General features: G+C 47.6%; 1 protein-coding gene across 1 annotated transcript in view; it reads left to right on the top strand.

The window, feature by feature from the left end:
• The window catches only part of BMERB1 (bMERB domain containing 1), a 68767-nt gene that overhangs the window by 35600 nt on the left and 19773 nt on the right, over positions 1-13394 (top strand). The window contains exon 2 of the mRNA XM_084819205.1: positions 6582-6705. Coding sequence (XP_084675331.1) covers positions 6582-6705 — 124 coding nt within the window. The remainder of the gene's footprint in view (positions 1-6581; positions 6706-13394) is intronic.

Here is a 13394-nt window from a genome sequence, read left to right as displayed (position 1 = left end):
CCATCTGGCTGGTCACCCAGCCACTCTGGGCGATGTACAACATACAATAAAACAGTTTAAAACAATAACATTCTACGGTAAAAACATTTTCTAAAATACCCTAACCCACCCCAAATGCCTGCCTGAACAACCACGTTTTTAATGCACGACGGAAGCTCATTAAAGAGGGGGCATGGCGGAGTTCCCTAGGGAGGGAGTTCCACAGAGTGGGGGCCACCACAGAAAAGGCCCTCTCCCTCGTCCCCACCAGTCTAGCTGTCCTGGCTGATGGGACAGAGAGAAGGCCATCCGAGGCTGATCTTGTTAAGTGGCCTGTCTGGTGCTGCTGGAGGCGCTCCTTAGGATAGCCGAGTGAGGACTAGAACCCGGATCTCCCGAGTCCCAGCCCAACACTCTAACCACTATGCCACACTGGCCCTCAGTGTGGGGCCACAACGTTATTGTTTTGCTTTTACGATTGAGGTTTTGAACATATTTGTTTACATGTTGTGTTTTAATTAAGATTTTGTTTTTGTGGGTAGCCGCCTTGAGCGCCATTTTGGGGATGGAAAGGTGGGATAGAAATAAATAAATTAACTAATATGACTTTATGATCCTGCAGTGGTGAAATGGACAGCAATTTACCAGCAACAGGGTTGAGAAAATAAGGTAACTAGGGCCCGCTGGAAGATATGAAATACCTATGAACCACATTCCATCATCTTTAATGCACAGTGATAAAAATTCCCATGGCAAGCTGAGGAGTGAGCCAAGAGCAGAACTTTTTATTGCTTGTGTGTATTATCTGCCAACTTTTGTTTTTACATCCTCAAGGCACTGAATATATTTCATGGAACACAATGATATGCCCAACGATTATGGGCCTCTGCAATGATTTGCGGTACCAAGCTCCAAATATATAACCAATACATAAGAAAGCTAGAAAGACTAACAACAGAGTATTCAAAAATATATATTAAAGCTAAATGTTTCGGCTGCTGCCCTCATCAGTTACTCTGCTGTTAAAACAGCTGATGAGGGCGGAAGCCAAAACATTTAGCTTAAATATATATTTTTTAATATCGTGTTGTTAGCTTTTCTATCTTTCTTATATATTTTACATTAAGACTGACTGCATCCACAGTGGATCCAGAGTCTCCTTGTTGTTTTGCTGTTGTGCAGCTTTACACAACATCTACATAACATCTATCTATCTATCTATCTATCTATCTATCTATCTATCTGCAGAATTATAGAACCAGGGCAGGCTCAACCCAATAAGCAGTATAGCAGGGGTTCATCGCCTCAAGTCCGGAGGCCAAATCTGCCCCCCCATCAGAACTGATTCTGAGTGCAGGGAGATAGTTAGCAGCTCAGATTCAGAAGAGGAACAGTCAGAACCGGGGGAGGCATTTTCCCAAGCCAGTTCAGATATGGGCAGGCGTGCTTCTCAGGTTACTAACTCCCAGATGGCCGGGCCTGAAGCCCCCCCTGCCCCCCTCTGTGAGAAGCTGGGATGAGGAGGAGGAGGAGGAGAAGGAGGAGGAGGAGAGCGGGGGCTGTGACCTAAGAGATGCTAGACTGCGGCGCAGAGCTAAGAGGGAAACGTCAGGGGCAAAGCTCAGACAGTCGACGTGGTTAGCGATGCGTGAGAGGCAACATAGGGAAGCATCCCTGGAAAGGCAGGACATCCCTCCCTAAGTGAGTCTAGCCAGCAAGCCCCACTTCAAAGTGCAGGCAAGGATCGGTGTTCCCGCTTGAATCCCCTGGAGGCATTCCTTTGTAGCCTGGGAGTCTTCGAGGATTTGCATCTCCAATGAACCTGTTGATGATGAATCTGAAGCCTTTCTATTTGTGTGTGAGTGCATCGGGAAAGAGGGGGCCCAAGGGAAACGTGACCCCCCCGACATCTCATTCCGGCCTTCCTGGTTCCCCAGATGGCCCCACCCCCTTCACCTGGCCCCACTCCCTTTCCTGACCACCAATCATTTGGTGGCTTCCAGGCTTTTGTGCTGTTTATTCCTCCGTCCTAAAAGGTTGAAATGCCTCTCTTAGGCTTGGTAACTAGCAGTAAGGGCTTTAAACTTTGGGGCCACCCCTTTTGCTTTTGCTCCGCCCCTTTTGCCTTCAGCCCCACCCACCCATGGCATGTGGCCCCCGTGTGTTTCTGCTACATGGAATTCAGCCTTCGGGCGGAAAGAGGTTCAACACCCATTCAGTATAGGCTACTGGTTGAGGCAGTGGCATTCCATGGGCACCTTGATAAATTCCCGGAAATCCTCTACCTCTAGGATGATTAAATGTTTAAATGATCGAAAGATTGAATGATTAAATGATGGAAAAGTTTAAATCATTTAATGATTTAATGATTTATCGTATTTATCGTATTTATCGTATTTAATGATTTATAAATCATTTAACGATTTATCATTTACCACTGAATGATTGAATGATTAAATTCAGGGAAATCCTCTAGCTGGCAGACCTGCACAGTGCAGTCAAATTGGGTAGGGAGATTTTCCCCTGAGACTAGAACTCAGGATCACACAACGGAATTGACTGACAGTCGATTCAGGCCAGGAAACATTAAGAAGAAGGAGAAGGAGAAGAAGAAGGAGAAGGAGAAGGAGAAGGAGAAAGAAGAAGGAGGAGGAGGAGGAGGAGGAGGAGGAGGAGGAGGAAGAGAAGAAGAAGAAGAAGAAGAAGAAGAAGAAGAAGAAGAAGAAGAAGAAGAAGAAGAAGAAGAAGAAGAAGAGGAGAAGCACTTTGCCTGGTGCATAATTTGCTGTTCCAAGATCTGGTGATGTCTGTTGGCCGGCTTAGATGGCTTTAAAAAGAGACTGAGTGTATTCATGCAGGGTATGTGTATCCATGGCTATTGTCATGACAGCTATCTAGAACCTCCATTTTCAGAGGCAAGATGGGGAACAAAAGCAGGAGAGGGCTACTGCCTGCTGGTGGGCTTCCTGTCAGCTTCCCGCAGGAAGGTGGAATAGATGGATGTTTGGTTTGATCCAGCAGGGCTCTTGTTATGTTCTTGTTGAGCCATGATAGCTAAATAAAACCTCTGTTTAGAGGCAGTATATCTTGGAATACCCATTGATAGCAGGAGGGCAGACAGAGGAGAAAGGGGTATTATCCCCCCCAGTGTTCTGCTTCAGGGCACCCCATAGGCACAGTGGAGGCTGGTGGCTCTGATGTCAGTGAGGTGGTGAATCTGCTCCGGGTTTTCAATCAGTTGGCCCCTGAGGCATGTGGTTGGCCCCTGAAGGAAGCAGGATGTTGGGCTTGAGGACCTTTGGTCTGATCCAGCAGTGCTCTTCTTATGGTCTCTCTCCCTGCCCCCGGCTCCCTACAACAAGATGCAAGGAGTGGGAGCAGGCTACAAAATTGATTTCTGCTCAGCAGTGGAGTCAGGGCTCATAGGGTTGAAGCACCAGGACGTTTTCATTAGCAGGGATGGTGATGTCTTCTGCTACTGTCCTCAGGCTCTCCTGGTCCCTCTGAGCTTAGCTGCAATGCTCACAGTAGCTGAAAGGCAATGGATTTCCCCAGCAACAAGATGTTCTGGTGAGCTCTCCCTGTTGCAATGCCAAGTATTTTGGCATGACCTGCTCTTGAATGGGCAATGAAGACCCATGAGCTTTGCAAAAGACCTGCTCCTGGTGGAGATGAAAACTGCTAGAATGGGTCTGTTGTTATGGATCCACAGCATTGCCTGCAATTTTGGACTCTTTTTTGGGGTGTGGCTATGGAAACTGTCACGATGAGCGCCTGCATGTCAGAATTTACCACTCTACCACTGCTGTGTAGAGTAGCAACTAGGGATACACAACTTGTGTGAAATGTGTTCAGTCAGCGTTTTGGGGATTGTCAGGTGCCTTTCATTCCACCATCCACTCATTGATGGAATCTGACTTTTCTAATTTCCCCAAATTTGCACAAATGTGCACTTGTAACAATGCGCAGATCCCCCCAAAGGCACAACCCACCCACCCCTCCATGTGCATTTTCATGCTTTAGCCTACAGAGGAAATGTGTATTTTCGGCTGGTGTTTTTAAAAAAATTACGTATTTTTCTATGACTGAATTTGTGTAAAATTCTGTAAAATAAAAAACAGTCTGCAAGTCTGTGAAATCCATGCAACTCGGGAAAAGCCGGTCCACTGTGGAATCTTTGGGTTGGATTCATAGAAATCCAAACTCATTTGATTCCGTTGCCAATTTCTCCGATATCCCTCGCAGCAACGTAGCTTGAGTCAGCACTGGGTAGGGCCTGTTGATCTGAGGAGGTTCTTGACTGCAGTTATGAAAACTGTACCATCAACTCCCTTCCCTTTCTTCTCATCTGTAACTTTTCACCCTAAGTCTTAGTTTTGTGCAGTTCTATGGAATTTGCAATTATTTCCACATTTTACGAACAATTTTGTTTTAAGCTGTGCCATCTGGTTCTCCCCTTATCAGCTTTTAGCCTGTGATCTTCTGTGTGCCCCTGCACTGCCTGATCAATTATTGCTGAACTTGAAGGTCTCTGGTTTAATGCAATCCGTGTTCAGAAATACACATCACCTTGTGCTTCCAAAATGTCTCAGAAATGTCGGCACCGAGAGATGCTTTAAAGCAAGTGACTGAATAACTAAATTTTTAAAAAGATGTAAACGGGATTTATATTTGGGAAGGGAACTTTGGGGTGATTTATGAACTTTTAACTGGGATGATCTTTTCACATGGTTCGAGCGATTCAATGGGGTTAGAAATAGGTGGCAACGGACTTGCTGTATCTGATTTAGGAATGTTCCCGGCTGTTGTGTCAAGTTATGCAATGGCTTGAGGGCATGTGATGCAGCAAGGTTGCTGAAGCTAAGGAAGCCTGGATTGGGAAAATAAGTTTCTATTGATGAATAGTGGATCCCAGTCGATGCTTCTCAAACTGTCATAAGATGTTCCCATATTCCAGAATTATTCCAGAAACATTCACAAGGGGGACTTAGGTATCCTGGTCTAGCTTGAAGGAAGCTGTGATGTATGGCAAGGGTAATACAATCCCAAGTTAGTGCTCTTTAACGTATTGGGTTCCTGTAATTCAAAATACAGCCGAACTCTCTGCAGTTATACAATGTGTGGATGTGTTGCGAGGTCTCTGTTAATTGGCATTTTCAAGACACAGCAAACTCCGTTGATGGCAGATGCTGTTATATCCTAAATGGAGACAGCAGAATATTCTGACTATGAGGCCTGTTATAATTTTCATGATTGTTGCTATTGTCTTTTTAACTAACTCAGCCTTCCCCAGCCAGGCACCTTTCAGATGTGCTGGACAACAATCCCATCATTCTGGCTGGGGATAATGGGAGTTGTAGTCCAACCCATCCGAAAGGTGCCCAGTTGGGAAAGGCTGTTTTAATGTTAAAGAATGTCGGCACACCGCTAGACCGGTATTTTTCTTCCCTTTCTCATTCCATCGCCTTTCTCTGCCTCTCTCTTCTGCAAAACACAATTACATTCTTATTGTTTGAGCCGGGTTAACTTAAAAGGACCGTTGAATCTTAAGCTTGTGAATGTTCTTGTTTTACTGCCAGCACCTTCTGCGCTGAAATGTGATCATCTGAATTAATACCCTGTTTTTTGCAAGTCTGCTTTGAGATTGCCCAAAGGCTCAGTGTAAATTGCACAGGCTTTACCCTGCAGTCTCTCTTATTGTATGCAATAGCTTTAATTGATTGGTGTATTTTTCTTTCCTATGGAGTAATTATTTTCCCATTAGTCCTGGTTTCTTCACATGGTATTAATGTTTCCCTCATTATTCCCCCCCGCCCCTGCTTCTCTGGATAGTGTCTTAGATTGCAGACTAAGCAAACCATCCAATGACATTCATTTGCAGCAATTAATTTTGGTGTGGAGGAATTGTAGATGGCAGCGGGTTGGTGGAGGAGCACATGCTTTTGCAAGGAGAAGGTTCTGGGTTCTCATTCCCTATTATCTCCAGTCAGTGCCGCTTCCAGGTTTTTGAGGGCCCTTGGGAAAGGCACCCTCCATGGGCCACCTCCCTCAGCTGGTCTACCTTCTCACCACCATTGTCACCAGCTGCTATTGCTTCTCATGCTCTTTCTCATCGTGGCTACCACTTCCTTGCTTGATGGGCAGAGAGCCAGTGAGCAATTGGTGGGAGGCAGCTACTGTTCCTCCTCCTCCCTGCCACCATTTTTTGGGCCGGAGCAAGAGGCAGGTGAACAAGTGGGTTGCCATGGTGAAGAGGAGGAGCAGCTCCAAGGGGCTCTTGTCAGTGGGCCCCTTGGCAAGTGCCAACCATGCCTACGTTTGGCGCTGACCCTGTTTATACCCCACCTTCCCTCAGTTAGAGGACTGTCCTCTGAAAGCCTTTCAACCAGAGAATCACCTTCTGTAAAGTAGGACACATGGCCACCTTAATCATAATGGAAGCCCTGAACACACTCATGCTCCACTCTACAACGTTTGCTGCCTCTACACAAAACTCAGGGAACTGTGCCTCCATGTGAATGGTTCTTGCCTTCTTTAGTAAAAGACTGTTAAGCCCCTCTGGGCAACTTCACTCACTTCCTGTCTGTCTTAAACCTGCACAGATCAACTTGACATCATTTCGATGGCTGAAACCACCATGATGCCCGAGGAGATTGAACTAGAGATGGCAAAGATCCAGAGGCTTCGGGAAGTCTTAGTCAGAAGAGAATCTGAACTCAGGTTTATGTAAGTAGAATGTCCCTTCTGGGAAACAGGGGTTCAAATGGGCCAGCCCTACCATAAGGCAGAGAGAGGTGGCTCTCTCAGGTGTCATGTAGGGAGAGGGCAGGGTGTGGCAGTGCGGTGTTGGAGGAAAGAGCCCTGTGTGCCTACCCTGCCTTTTACAGCCGGCCCAAGAAATTTTGCTGCCTTAAGCAAAGCACAAGATGGCACCCCCTCCCTGTATCAGGTATGGAAGCCAACTGGACTGGCAGTTGAATCTTACTTCAACATTGGCACCGGGATAACCACACCTGAGGCAACAGGCTAGTTTAGAGGTTGTGTGGCATCCCTGGCTCTGTCTTCAGACAGAGGGTAACAGCTGGGGAGTTCAGAAGGAGCAGTTGAAAGGCTGCTGCTACTACCACCCTCCAGCATCTGCCACCTGAGGTGATTGCCTCACTCTGCCTAATGGTAGGGCTGGCCTTGCCGCCTTGCCTAACCTGACCTTCAGGTGCAGAGAAGGATGCTGTACCATTACCAGTGGTGTAGCGGTAAATTTTGAAGTGCAGGTTTTCCTCAGGACAGTCCCAGTCCACACCTCCAAGGAAAGTCCCAAAATAGGGGCAGCTGGTTGGATCCATTTCAACAAACTAGTTCTAGCCATTTTCATCTCCACCAGGATCAGGGCTTTTGCAAAGCTCATGGGTCTTGATTGCTCATTCAAGATGAAGCCACCTCCAAATACTTGGCATTGCAACAGGGGGAGCTCACAAGAACACCTTGTTGCTGGGGAAACCCACTTTCCCACCAGCTACTGTGAGGATTGCAGTGAAACTCAGAGGGAGCAAGGCAGCTTGAGGGTAGCAGCAGAAGATATCGCCATCCCTGCTAATGAAAAGCCCTGGTGCTTAGACCCTGCGAGCCCTGGTTCCACTACACCATTGCCCATTGCCAGTGCTGTAGTACAACTCAACTGCCAGTATGGTTGGCTTCTGTACATGGAAGGGGTGGGGCGTCATCTTGTTTTCACCTAAGGGAGGAAAACGTCTTGGGCCAGCCCTGGCATTCAGTCAGAGCAGGAGAATGGGCCACCTGTCTGGAGACACGAGTTTGCTTGATATTTTAAACCATAACATGAGCAGTCGCTACTGTGACCTGGGTAGGAGAGGTCAAATAGGAAAACCTCCCAACTCAGAAATACACACCGACTGTGAAATGAACAAATTGCGATAACCGCGAAAGTTGTACAAACTCTCTTTGATTTAGAGAGCAATCCTATGGGCCCTAGACAGGAGTCTGGAGTTGTGAGGGTGGGCAAGAGGACAGTTCAGATTCCTGGATCTGAGGCCAGAGACACCTTTCTGACCTTGGACCTGGGAGTCCGAGCTCCCCGCCCCCCCTCCTCACAGCCTGCGGGGAGAGTGCCGGCTGCCTCTCCAAGGTCACAGAGATGGCCTTCGAGGGAAGGGAAAGGAGGCGTGCTGGTGGGCAGGGAGGGGAGAGCTTATGCTGTATCTCCAGGCCTCTCCAACTTCCTTCCGTCCCCTACCCCGATGCTTGAGCTAGACGGGCGAAAAAGCCCATCTAGCTAAGTTGCAGAGTGGGAGCTACGGTGGAGGCAAAGATCGCCTCCATCATACCTCCTGCTCTGCACAGGATGCTCGTAAGCCTCCGAGTTTGGAGGCTTACAAGTATCAAGGGTGAATCCCATAGGATTGCGCCCTTACTCAATCCAGCCTATTGAGCAGAGCCAAGCAGTGTTAGCTGCTTTTCTCCCCACAAAAACCAAGTGTTTGATGACAGGGGTGGGCGACTTGTAGCTCTCCAGATGTTTGGGCCTGCAGCTCCCATCAGCCTGAGCTAGCGTAGCCAATGGTGAGGGATTGTGGGAGTTGTAGGCCAAAACTTTTGGAGGGCCACAAGCTGCTCACCCCTGTTTTAGACTCTGATCCCCTGCAGAGTTTGACAGGGCAAGGCACCTTTGCCTAGGATCAAGCTATGCAGCCAAAACAGGGCTACTGAAAAAAAAGAGGGAGGTGTTGGCATGCTCAGGGGAACCCCAAGGTTTGCAGAAGTAGAAAGAATCTTGAGGGGGGGGATCTATCGGGTGGGGCACCTCCAAACCACCCAATAGCCCAATGAGGACAGAGCATGCTCAGTGGGCACAGAATGCTAACTAACCTGGGTCAAGGGAAAATGGAATGGAATATCCTTAAAGAGGGCATGGCTGGCTAGCTGGAACCCTGAACAGAAACATTCTGCACTGCAACATTTTATTGCAGGTCCCACTTGTTTCTTGCAATAGACCAAATTGTCCCCTGTGAATTGGCTTAATCCCCTCTTAAAGCCATCTAAGCTTTGGTGACCATTGCCATCTCTCGTGAAAGCGATTTCCCTATGGGAATTACGACACACTGTGGGAGGAAGTACTTCCTACTTCTGCCAGTCAGTTCCACTGGATGACTCAAGCTTCTGCTGTGGGATTGTCGAACGTCAGGCCAGCAGGCCAAATCTGGCTCATCTGTGGTCTCAATCTGCCCGCCTGGGGTTGGACAAATCGCTACACCCCCTTCTCTTGGCCCCACCTCTTCCCCCTTGACCACAGATCATTTGCTGGTTTCCCGACATCTGTGCAGTTCTTTCCCCATTCTAAAAGGTTGAAATGCCTCTCCTGGGGCTTAGTCGCTGGCTGTAAGAGCTTTAAGCTAGAATATGCTGGTATTTTTTGTCCCTCCCTGTTTGCCTTTGGCCCTGCCTATCCCTGGAATGCGGCCCCTGAGAGCTTCTCTGAAATTGGCCCTTGGACTGGAAGAGGTTTTGCAGCCCCATTCTCCTGTCAGGTTTCACCCTCCATCCATGTTCCCAGCAAAGGCAGCATCATGTACCGTTGCTGGGGGACGCCAAGAGCTTTCATCGTAGAGCAGATTTATTGCCACACGGAGTAAGAGCGTCTGGAAATGAAGTGCCTTGTCAGCACAGCCATTAAAAGCGTCACGACAAAATAAGAGGCGGGTGGGATTGCGGGATCTGAAGCAAGCGGGGAATTAGCAGCGGCACACCTGGCACTGAGGGATCGAGCAAACATTTAGCTGTGTAGACATAGTAAGTCAGAGTCAAATCTTTCCCCTCGAAGCAGTGGATTTCCCTTGACGGTTTTCGATGGCAAACAGTGCAAAAGCTTTGCAATCCATTTCCTCCCCCTGCCCCTTCATAGTACGGTGGGAGCCATCTGTCCGTCATGGTTTCTTCATTGGCTTTTTCTCACATGGCCTGTTTGTTCCTGGTTTCCCGTTTGCCCTTTTAATTTCCCCAGTGTTTGTGCCTGTTGATCGCTGATCAGCTGGCCAAGGCGGCAGACTTAAGAAGGGCCCGTCTGACGCAAAGGCTGCCGCCAGAAGACTTTTGTTAAAACTCGCCCTTTAGACGAAGGCTTTGCTTCGCTTCTCATAATTCAGCCTCCCTATGAGGAGGGAGCACGTCGTTTGTTTATTCACCCAGCTTTGCACAGTTGGAAATAGCCGTTGGGTTGATACAGCGAAGGCAGCGAACCAATTTACACAGCTGTCAGTATTGGATGCGTTGGGAATGAGTGAAACGGTGTCTTCTGGTACCTTTAGGCACGGCCCCTGCCATGGTGCATCCCTTTAGCCCCCTAAGAGATCTGTCTGTCCACTCTGTTCCGCTGAGTGGGGGGCTGCCCCACAATGATGGGGAGGGAGAAGCCATATCACTCTGTGACCTGGTTTGTGTGATCACCACAGCCCCCAGTAGCTTATTTAAGCCACGGTGTGTTGTGGCACGTGCCAGCGGCCGTTTTGAATATTCAGCCCCCTGGCGGGTTTTTTTGGCCATGGTTTGTCATATTGTCTGAACTCGGGTGGCAGGGGTTGTTTAAGGGTTAAACAACCCTCAAATAACCCTACAACGGACCATGGGCTATTTGAGGGTTGTTTAACCCTCAAACAACCCCTGCTGCCGGGTTTGGATGACATGACAAACCATGGCAACCCCCCAGTAGGGTTTAATATTCAAAATGGCCACCACGACACACCACAACCTGCCTGTGGTGATGATGTGAGCCGGCCCTGTCGCTCACCCCCTACTAATCTCCCCTGGCCTCAAACTGTATTGACTGCGAAGCTACATACTGGGTAGAGAGATCTTCCCCTAGTGACTGGAAGTGTTATTGCGGGTTGGTTGGTGCCATTTTGGCTACATAAGGATCCTCACTCGGAGAATGGTTTGGCAGACTGTATAGGATTTGGAACCTGCAACAAAATGTTGCAGCGTGGAGTTGCTTTTCCTCGTTCAGTTTCTTTCCCAAAGACCTTTTTGTACTTCTGCGAAAGATGGGGTCTCCCTCTGAGCACGCTGCTACCATCTGTTTCTCACTGGCCCTGTTTTGGCCATATAGCCATCAGCACTCAGCATCTCTGTTTGCTATTAGAGGAAGCGACAGAATTAGAATGTGGGGCTGTGGATAGGAAATTGGCCTTGTGCCAAGCTGCTGCATTGGATCTGCCGCTGCATTGGATCTGCTGCTGCATTGGCTGTTTAGGACGAATGTCTGGGACATCCTCCCAATCACAGATCTCCGGGCCTCTCATCTAGTGTGGCCCTGGGTCATTGTTTTAGTTCAGCTTATGTCTGGCTCTACTGCTTCAGACTGCAGGTGGGAGAATCACATGGCTGAATTCTTCTCCCTGCCACAAATCAAAAACTCTGCACACTGAAAAACTAGCATGTAAGAGAGAAAGGGGTAGAGCCTAGTCAAAACAGCAAATACTCCCCCCCCCACCTTTCCTCCCCTGGATCTCATATCTTCAGTTCTGGCCACTGCCCAGCAGAATGACGTCCCAGCAGGTTGGTAAAAAAAACCTGGGCAGTGTGCCAACTGTGATCTCAGCAACTGCCCGAGTCCTTGACTGAGAGATGCTCAAACAGCAACATTTCATGGTTCCTTGCTGCGACTTTACTATCTCTTGGGGCAGAATGAGAGCCCAGGGGACTTTCAAGTTGCCCACCTGCAGTTTGCACCTGGATGGCAGACTGAGAGGAAGGCACACAAGTCATGGAAGAACGTAAGACGAGCCGTGCTGGATCAGAGCAGGGGTCTGTCTAGTCCAGCATTCTGTTCACACAGTGGCCAGCCAGCTGACGACGGGGAACCCTCAAGCAGGACATGAGTGCGACAGCACCCTCCCGCCCATGTTCCCCAGCAACTGGTATACGTAGGCATCCTTGGTCACGGTTTCCGCCACTACAGTGAGATGTACTGTATTTCTGTTTAAATGATATTCATCAGTCCTCGTTTTTCATCTATAGATAGAATGTAGCCAATGTCATTTTTGTGCAAATCTGTGTTCTCTTTTGTCCTCTTCTTCTTTACCTGTCCTGAATCTCCCACCAATCAGCTTTATGGGATGACCCCACTGGGTTCTAGTATTATGGGAGAGGGAGAAAAAGGTTTCCCTGTCCATTTTCTCCACACCAGGCAAAAATTTAGCACAAGTGGTACAAAATTCTCGTACATCCTTAATTTTTTTTTTTTAAATCCACTTCCGTCACTGAGTGGATGACAGAACGAAAGACACCTGACAATCGGAGAAACACAGATGGAACGGGTTTCACAAAATCCGTACATCCCTTCATTGCACAGTTATTGTGGGCGAAGAATAGCAAGCATGCCAGCAAATATTCCGTTGAGTCACAGATCTTTGGGCTTAGTGGCGGCAGATTCCTTGTTCCTCACCATACCTATAATATCTGATTATCAACTCTCTGTGGACTCATTTCATTTCTTAAGCCAGTTAATTTTAGCCAGCACTCATGCTTCTTCGTAACCCTGGGTGCAATTATATCTCATGTAGCTGAGCATGTAGGGAGACCAAGGATAATCAACTGCATGGCAAGCAGTTCTACTGGTTTGTTCGCTAGCCAGAAAAGGCAATTAATTTCTTCCCCGCTCTTGCTGTTTGCAATTAGATAGTTTTTTTCTCATTTCATTTGTCCTTTACCTCCCCCTCTGCAAAGAACCAAAATGAGCTTTTCTTGCACGGAAATATTATTTGGCTATGGAGATTAGGGATGGATGAGTCTGTCAGTTTCAGCTGCTCTCAGTTTCTCATTTTTCCAATCCTAAATTTGGTTCGTCCACAACTTTGATGTTTTAAAATGTTTGCATGAAAATATGCATGAATCTTTGGCACGTGTCTCCTAATACATTCATATTTGTATGCATTTTTATTTAACACACACCTTGTTTGCAAGCAACATTCCTAATAAAATTCATTTTTGGACGTTACTTTCGCAAATATATGCATTTTTGTGTGCACTTTCCCCTGATATAAATATTTCTGTCTGCATTGTTTTTTGATTGGAAATTACATTGTAAAATCCAGAGTTGTGTGAATTTCGTAGGAGAACTGAATTTCGGTTCACATGTTGCAGGGGTGTTGAACCTCTTTCAGCTTGAGGGCTGAATCCCATTTTGGAGCTGCATTCTGGTGGTGGGTGGGGCTTAAGGACAAAGGGGTTGTGGCCAAAGACAAAAGGGGTGGAGCCAACACACAAGCATATTTTAGTTTAAAGCTTTTACTGTAAATAAGTCTCAGAAGGAGCATTTTAATTTAGAATGGGAAAAAAACTGGAGAAAAGCTGGGAAATAATTGGTTGTCAGGAGAAACAGGGTGAGGCCAGGTGGGAATCTGGGG

Source organism: Heloderma suspectum, chromosome 12 (assembly GCF_057233095.1).
Source record: "Heloderma suspectum isolate Gila_16-S chromosome 12, 16-S_ref, whole genome shotgun sequence".
NCBI classification, from domain to species: domain Eukaryota; kingdom Metazoa; phylum Chordata; class Lepidosauria; order Squamata; family Helodermatidae; genus Heloderma; species Heloderma suspectum.
This window is presented reverse-complemented; position numbering and strand designations above follow the sequence as displayed.